Source organism: Peromyscus leucopus, chromosome 15 (assembly GCF_004664715.2).
Source record: "Peromyscus leucopus breed LL Stock chromosome 15, UCI_PerLeu_2.1, whole genome shotgun sequence".
NCBI classification, from domain to species: Eukaryota; Metazoa; Chordata; class Mammalia; order Rodentia; family Cricetidae; genus Peromyscus; species Peromyscus leucopus.
Genome location: NC_051076.1, coordinates 18479847 through 18488523, shown reverse-complemented (window position 1 = coordinate 18488523; position 8677 = coordinate 18479847). Strand labels below are relative to the sequence as shown.

Below are 8677 nucleotides of genomic sequence, written 5' to 3'. Positions count from 1 at the left end.
GGGCAGAGCCCCCTCCGTGCACAGCCACCAGGAAACCCGGGTCCCGTCCGCTCGCCCGCCCGCCCGCCGTCCGGGCCTCCCTCCCGCTCCCCCCAGGAAACAAAAACAGCCTGCAGTTCCCGCAGCCGCAGCGCGGGCCGCGCGCCGGGAGCGAGCGCCGGCGAGCGCATCGGGGCTGGCGCCGCGCCCCCCGCGCTCGGCCCTCCGGGGCCTCTCGGCGCGGCCTCCCCTGCCCTCGTCGCAGCCCGGTCCCGGGTGGAGGAGCCGCCCCGGAGGGCCCCCCTCCGGGGCAGGCTCGGGCGGAGCCGGGGCGGCCTGGCGGGAGCAGGCGCCGCGGGCCGCGAGCTCCTCATTCGAACCTCCCTCGCAGACAGTCTCCGCCCCACAATGCACCGGGGCGGGCAGCCTTTGAAAAAGCGGCGCGGCTCGTTCAAGATGGCGGAGCTCGACCAGTTGCCTGACGAGAGTAAGTAGCGCCGCGGAGCAGCCCTCCTTCCCGCCGGCGGCCCGTCCCGAGGTCGCGCCGGCCGCCGGCTCCGGTGGCCGGGCAGGTGGGGTGGTGGATGCCAGCCCACCGCGGTCCCCCCCTCCACCCCACCCCCCTCCACGGTCTTCCTCCTCGGGCGCTGCTGCTGCTGCCGCCGCGTCGCCGCCTTTGTTATGGTGTCTGTTTCTGGGGTTGTGCGAGCGCCAGCGCCGGAAACCGAAAGCCCGGGAGTCCAGCCTGTCCCGACGGAGTCGGCGGCTGCTCGCCCGGAGCGACTGCGGTCCCCGGCTGAGGTGGGCGAAGAGCGGGCCCCCCGGTTGCGGGGCGCCGTCCTCACTGCCCGCCCGGTTATGTAACTCGCCGGTCGGGGGCCGGGAGGGCTCGGGCTGGGCACCTCGGACACAGCCCCTCTCCGTGCCCGGGCCTCTGGTCGGATCCTGTGACAGCTCCTGCTTCTGCTGGCACTTGGTGATCGCTCCCCGCACCCCCCGGGTCCATCCTGGAAGTGTTTCCTTCCGTGTCACACTGGGTTGGCCCCTTCCCTTGGGACTACAGGTGGCCGTGGACCTTTCCGGAGATGATCCAGCTTGGCTCCAGGCTTGAGGTCGCTCCGTTCCCAGACTTGCTTCTTAGTGGATGTGTCTTAAGAGTGTGGGCTGTCTTGACGCGAGGATGTGAGCACCGCGGCATACATGTATGTTCCTCTGCCTGATGATCCTCACTCTTGTGCTTTGCCTCACTTAACCTTCTTTACTCCACCCCGAAAACAGGATGTTCACCTGTGTGCAGTCAGCAAAAAGCACCAGTTCTGCAACCTAAGGTCAAGGGGAACAATTTTGTAATTTTCATATTGCACAAACTATTAAAAAGACAGATGTTTTATTTACAAAATGGTCTCGAATCAACACGCTCTATGTAGTGTGTATTTGTAGCACTTGGTCAGAGTATACGACAAAAGATTTGCGGGCAGGGTGGTGCACACCTTTGATCCCAGCATCAGGAGGCAGAGGCAGGTGGATCTCCGAGTTCGAGGCTGGCCTGATTTAGAGAGCTAGTTCCAGGACAGCCAGAGCTACACAGAGAACCCTCCTCAGAAAAGCAAAACAAAAACAAAACTGAGCAGTCTGTATTTAGAATGACTGTATTATTTTTATAACATAGGATTATTTTGTTTTTAACCATTTGGAGTTCCCCAACAGGAAGTCAGGCCAGAGAAACCCTATCTCAAAAAGCCAAGTAAAAGCTCTATCTCTGTTCAGCGTATCTGTGCACAAGGCAAATGCACTTTTAAAGGAGGATCCAAGGTACTCCTAATTCTGTTTTCTTTGAGCTCATGCCTTCCTTAGTATACTGTTGTCAAAAGTTGAGGTTGCCAAGCTGATGAAGACTTGTATTCAAAGTGTTTCTGTTTTAACTTTGGTTTGGACCAGTGCTAAGTCTCAAAAGAACTTTCTCAGTGATGGAATACTCACACTCCTGGTGTCCAGCAGGGTAACCACTGGTCACATGTAGCTATGGCACACTCCACATGTGACCAGAGTGGCAGAGGTGCTGGGTTTTATTTTTACTTAATCTTGACTTATATTCAAATAGCTAGTGATTACTGTGTTGATAGGCCATATCTATAGACCATCTAGGAGTTTTATTGTTCTTGTTTGGAGAATATGGTTAATTGTTACTTAGGATGCTTGCAAATCAAGATAAGCCTAATAAGCAGAATGTCACCTTCCATCTGAAGAAATGTTTCTAAGCTGGGCACAGTGACATGTGTGTTACTCTCACACATGTGTGCTGAGACAAAAGGATAGCTCCAAGTTGGGGGCCAGCCTGGGCTGTATTGTCAGGTTTTTCATCTTCAGTGACAAGTGTGATTCCATACCACTGTGTACCTTCTCAGGGGCTGTCTCACTTGCAGTCACACATTTGTTGGTGTGATTATTTGGTCAGCAGCCCACCGGAGCAGAGCCACTTAGGTTTTTGTCTCAGGCCTGCTGCGATGGTTAATTTTGATAGCTTGACTGGATTGAGAAATACCTTGGAGACTAGTAAAGCACACTCTAGGTGTGTCTGTGCGCATACCTTCAGGAGAAAAGTTTTTCCTATTGTTGTTCTTTGTGCACACTTGAGGCTTATATCGAGGTTCAGATATCAGCTACACAGTTAGACTAGACTATGTATAACCTAATCGTTTATAGTACCATATAATGTCTCTGGTACTTCGTTGGGGGAGGTGTGTGCGCATGTGTCTTCTTTAGCTAAGCTACAGCTTTGTCAAAAGCAGGAATTGCATATTTGATTTGTTATACAATGACACAAACAGACTTAAAGACTTGGCTAAAATGGAACTGAATGAGGAATAATATTATTAACTAAAATAGAGCATGATCTTGGAAAGTGAAAGTAATTTCAGTTTGCTATGAAAAACACAAAGTTATTTTTTTTTAAATCCAATTTAGTTAAGAGAGCTATATAGTACATTAGTTAATAGCCCCAGTAACATCATAGCATCAATAATAAAAACTATCATTTTCTGAGTACTTACTGTGACCAGGTGTTTAAAAAAAAAAACCTCTAGCGCTCCTTCTCTCCCTCCCTTCCTCCCTCCCTCTCTTTCCCTCTCCTTCTCTCCCTCTCATATATATGTGTGTGTGTGTGTGTGTGTGTGTGTGTATTTGTTTTTGCTTTCTGCTCATTTGATCTTTCTTTCAGTTGATGTAAGTACATGATTTTTACATGTGGGCACAATCCTTGCTCGAAGCTTCTGTTCTTGAACTCTTGCTATTTCACATCTCCTCTTAGATGTTGCAGAGGGATCATGAGACTTAAAGAGATTCAAAATGTATCTCAGAATTCCACCCTAGCACATAGGTGCTTCCGGTAGCTCCTGTCTTAGAGGATGGTTACTCATGGTTACATTGTGTATTCGTTCCTGTGACTGAGCAGAAACCTAGTTATCTTTTCACTTTTCTTCTCACTTCCCATATTTAAGCATTTACCAAGTCTTGGAGCTTTTACCTCCTGTATGTGTCTCAATTGTTACTTTTTGCCATCGCCTAGCCCAGGCTGTCACCATTTCAGTAACCCACTCCCTCCCCATATATGGAGGTCAGAGGGATCCTTTCAGAGCAGAAGCCTCTTTCTCCTATTATCTTGCATTTTAATCCTGAGGCAGAGTCTCTGTATATATTATCCAGGCTGGCCTGATTCAGTTTGTAGACCATGCTGATCTTGAACTTGGAGCAGTCCTACTTCTGTGTCCTGATTGCTAGGATTGCAGGTGTGTGCCATCATTCCTAGCCATCCTGTTGTTTAAAACTTTTTAGTGGCCAGCTCTAAGACCCCATGTTTCCTGGCTGCTTCCACTTCCCCGTGTATTTTGTGCCTCTTATTCTATCTCTGAGTTAGTTGGGCTGTTTTCATCCCTGTGCCACCAAGCTCCCTTTTCCCTGGGTCTTTGCATGTGCCCTTCTCCAGGCTGCTCCCCTCCCTCCACTCCCAGTTAATTTCTGCTTACTCTTTAGAATGCCTTGTTGAGATTTTAAACATATATTTATTTTTGTTATTTTTTATTATGTGTATATGTGTGTCTGCATGAGGGTATGTGCACGTGTATGGGATGCGTGTAGAAACCAGAGGCATTGGATGCCCCTAGAGTTGGAGTTTATAAGCATTTGTGGGCCGCCCAACGTGGTTGCTAGGAACCAAACTCCAGTCTTCTGAAGAGCAGAAATTACTCTTAACTGCTGAGCCATCACCTCTGCAGCCCCCAATTTAAGATTTTGTGGTTATTTTTTGTCGTCTGTGGCAAGTATGTCTTCTTGAAGTGTTTCCATACCACTGTGTAACTTCTCAGGCTCGCTCACTTGTAGTCACACATTTGTTGGTGTGATTATTATTTGGTCAGCAGCCCACCGAGCAGAACCACTTAATGCTTTTCCCTCATGCCTGCTGTGATGGTTAATTTTGATAGCTTGATTGGATTGAGAAATACCTAGGAGCTCAGTAAAGCACACCTGTGTGTCTGTGCGCATACCTTCAAAACCAATTAGATCATGAGGCTCTGACCTAATAAATGGACTCATCTCTTGGTGGAGTCATATGATAGCATTATTGTAGGTGGGGAAAGGTAGGAGGTGGGGCCTAGTTGGAGAAAGTAGGTGTGTGTGGGGGTCTGCCTTTGGTAGTTATGTGTTACCCTGGCATCTTCCTGTCTTCCCTTTTCTTCCTGGCCATCACATCAGTCCTCTGCTTTTCCATACCCTCTGTACTATGATGAAGTGAACGAACCTTCCGGAACCTTGAGCAAAATCAACCTTCCCAACTTGAAGTCGTTTAGTCAGATATTGCTGTCACAGTAATTGAGAATAACTAGGAATACACCTGCACCCCCCCCTAAGCAAACCCCTGCTTTCCTCTTTCTATTCAACTCCCCTCCCCCAGCACAGTGGCCATTTTCTTCATCAGATACTCAATCTAAACTCATTTCTCTGGGCCTTTTTTTTTGGGGGGGGGGCTAGGTTTCTTCTGCTTGGCCTCCCATGTTGTGACCTGCTTTTTGGGGTGGTGTGGGGGTTCTTCCTGATTTTATGGCTAGTTCTTTTCAGATGTTGTCTCCCTGGAAGCTTTCCCTAACTCCTGTTTCAATTCTTTATAGTAACTGTCCTGAAGTATAATTTTTGTTCTATGTAGTTACTTGTTGTGTGTCTCTCTCTACCAGAATTCAGACTCGTGCGAGTGGAGGCTTTCGGTGGTGGCCTCAGCTCTCAAACTGCCTATGGCAAGCATTCAGTAAATACTGGTTGAACGTTGAATAAATGGAACTGGTTAGAGCAGGATTCTAACAACCACATTCACCTGTAAAATTCATGTTTTTAAACTGATGAGTAATTTGGTCAGTTAATGTAATGTGAGCCCATATGTTGTATACATTGTCCTAAGCACTTTTGCTTATATTTACTTATTTTCTCTCTGAAGAAACAACAGCACAGTGAGCTGAGAACCTTTTGGAAAATAATATAGCATGGGAATAGCAGAGTTAAGATCTACACAGTAGTCAGACTCAATGTTCTAGACTTAGGCTCTCTGCTTAAAAGATTATTTTTACTTATCTATCTATCGTTCGCTCGTTCATTTGTTTTCTGAAACAGGGATTCTCTGTGTAGCCCTGGCTGTCCTGGAACTCAGTCTGTAGATCAGGCTGGCCTCGAATTCACAGAGATCCTCCTGCCTCTGCCTCCTGAGTGCTGGGATTGAAGGCGCGCACCACCATGCCCGGCAAAAGATTTATTTTTAAGCGTGGGTTGGGGGAGTATGTGCATGTGAATGTAGGTGCTCACAGAAGCCGGAGGCTTCAGATCCCCTGGAGCTGGAGTCACAGATGACTATGAGCTGCCCAACCCAGGTGCGGAAACTGAACTCGGTTCCTGTGCAAGAGCAGCACAGACAGACTCTTAGCTGCACAGCCATCTGCTGTTGCTATCATACCGCCTCTTAGAACAGTGTAGAGGAAGTCAGAATCCTCAAGGTAGGGTTCCCACTTTTGGGGACAGAAATGGGTGCCCGTGTGACTTAGACCTCCTTCTCAGGACCTGTTCAAACCCTTTCAGAGGAGCTAGTTCATACAGAGTTTGTCCTCCCACGCTCCTCCTCCTGTCATCTGCTTCCCTTTGTCTGTAGCTCATTGTCTCCTGGCTGTACTTGTTTGTCCCCTAACTTCCAGAAGGCGGGGACTTTGACTTAGTTCCTTGCTGTGGTGTCTACTGCCTGAGCAGGAGCTACCGCTCAGCACGTACTATCTATATCTATATCTATATCTATCTATCTATCTATATCTATCTATCTATCTATCTATCTATCTATCTATCTATCTATCTATCTATCTATATACCCATGTTTTCCTGGCATGGACTGTATTTTCCTTGATGTCTGTCCACCTTACTGTTTCTTGGGTGTATTTCATTTGAAGCTTGCTAGTAAAATTTGTATTTGTTTATTTGTGTTACTAGGGATTGAACGTAGTAGGCAAGTACTCTCCCCAGCTGTGTCCCCAGCACTTCTAGCAAAGTTTTATGGCTTTCTCCCTCTACTCCCTTACCCATGATTAATGGCCTTTGAATATAAAACCTCAAAACTCTTCTCCCTATTGAATCTACTACTTCTACCACTCATAGAACCTGCCTTCACTGTCACAGAAGCTGTAGCTCTGTGATCTCCTAAAGAGTTTTCTTAATAATAGATTCTGCGTGTAGGAGGAGCTCCCTAGTTATTCTATTATAATTTCATCTAGTGACTCCCTCACATTTATGCTAGTCCCCCTTGGGTGTTCAGAATTCCATTGTCCTGTATAGACTTTTAAGTATTGTATATACCTGCATTCTAGACTTTCAAGGGACTCGTTTTTGGCTATGACAGTCTCTGGATCATGTTTATTTTCCGTTTTCTCTGTTCTATTACCTCTTCTGATTTTTGTTCTGATAATGTGAGTGTTCTTTCTCCTTTCCTCTAGTGCTAGAGCACTTTTGAATGAGGATGCAAAACTACGCCTGCTCCTACTCATTTCTTCCTTCCTTTCTTTCTTCCTTCCTTCCTTCTTCCTTTCTTCCTTTCCCTTTCTTCCTTTCCCTTCCTTCCTTCCTTTCCCTTCCTTCCTTTCTTTTTTCCCCAGAGCTGGGGACTGAACCCAGGGCCTTGTGCTTGCTAGGCAAGCGCTCTACCACTGAGCTAAATCCCCAACCCCTTTTTTCTTCTTTTTCTACATTTTTCTCTCATAGAATGACTTCCAGTCATTGACACAGTTTCCGCAGGCTGGCCGAGTCTCTGAAGCTCTTAGCTGGAGTGCCAGACTCCTTACTCCTTTCCTTTCCCAGACAGGGCCAGGCTGTCCTCTGCCCTCATGGGCTGGGATTTCAGACCTGAACTCACCCCCAGGCCGGCTCGGCTGCTGGCTTTGCATATCCAGCCATCATGTCGAGCTCAAGATTGCTCAGACCAAGTGGAACACTCTTATACCTAAACCAAGTTCTTCAACTTTGATTATGAAATATTTATTAATTTAGTTTAGTTTGCTTGTTTTATTGTTGAGACAAGGTCTCACTGTGTAGCCTTGGCTGGCCTGGAACTCACCATATAGACCAGGGTGGCCTGAAATTCACAGAGTTCTACCTTTGAAGGATACATCACCATGCCCAGCTGATTTGTTTTATTTTTAATTTCAGGCTCTTCAGCAAAAGCCCTTGTCAGTTTAAAAGGTAAGAACTATGCTTTTTCTAGATATGTATAACAATTTGGATATATTTTTCTTTTCCTTCTGTTATATGTGACTCATTGCATACACTTAAGTATTAACTTTTCGGTGATAATTTTAAATTCATTTGCTTTTAGAAAATTTATCTTTATTTGCTAGTAATTAAGAAAAATTTTCTACCCGGGCAGTGGTGGTGCAAGCCTTTAATCTCAGCACTCAGGAGGCAGAGCCAGGCGGATCTCTGTGAGTTCGAGGCCAGCCTGGGCTACCAAGTGAGTTCCAGGAAAGGCTGTCTTGGGGGGGGAAAAAAAAGAAAAAAAAGAAAGCAAAGAAAAATTTCCTAAAATTTTAATTTCCTAAAATTATTGCTTAAAGAATATCATTTGTGTGTGTGGTTTTTTTTGTTTGTTTTTGTTTTTAGATGCCTTGGCACTCACTATGTAGACCAGGCTGGCCTAGAACTCACAGAGATCCACCTGCCTCTTCTTACTTTTTAAAGTGACTTGCTTAAAGAATCTCTTAATTAGAGCTGGGTGAAGCTCAGCTGTAGGGTGCTTGTCTGAGCTCTTTGGTATCACTACTGTAAAAACATTCAAGAAAACTGTGCTGAGCTTACATGAATGTTGATTCCCCCTCCCCCCCTTTCCTTCCTCCCTTTCTTTTAAGGGTGTTGCATGTTCTCTGAACTAAAAGAATGAGGTTTTCTGCAAAGGGAGGAGGAGGTGGTGCTGGCAACCTGGACCTTAAGGACCTTCTGCCTCAGCCTCCATCTGACTTACATTTTTGTGGTTTGTTTTTATTTATTTTTGTGGGTTTGTTTTTTTGAGACAGGGTCTCACTATATATAGCCCTGACCGACCTAGAGCTCAGTATATAGACCAGATTAGCCTCAAACTTGGGTAATCTTGCGTCTGCCTCTCGAGTACTAGGATTATAAGAATGTACCA

General features: G+C 46.5%; 1 protein-coding gene across 4 annotated transcripts in view; it reads left to right on the top strand.

The window, feature by feature from the left end:
* Positions 1–219: 219 nt before the first annotated feature.
* Lin9 (lin-9 DREAM MuvB core complex component) overlaps positions 220–8677 on the top strand; it is a 52443-nt gene continuing 43985 nt past the window's right edge. For 2 of the 4 annotated variants that reach the window (XM_037211187.1, XM_037211186.1), the window contains exons 1-3: positions 403–466; positions 1043–1181; positions 7702–7734. Coding sequence is in view for 1 of the 4 variants with exons in the window: in XM_028865443.1 (XP_028721276.1) it covers positions 388–466; positions 7702–7734 (112 nt within the window). In the remaining 3 variants the exon portion in view is untranslated. Of the gene's footprint in view, positions 467–1042; positions 1182–7701; positions 7735–8677 lie in introns of all 4 variants that reach the window. The other 2 variants (XM_028865443.1, XM_028865445.2) reach the window with 2 other exon arrangements.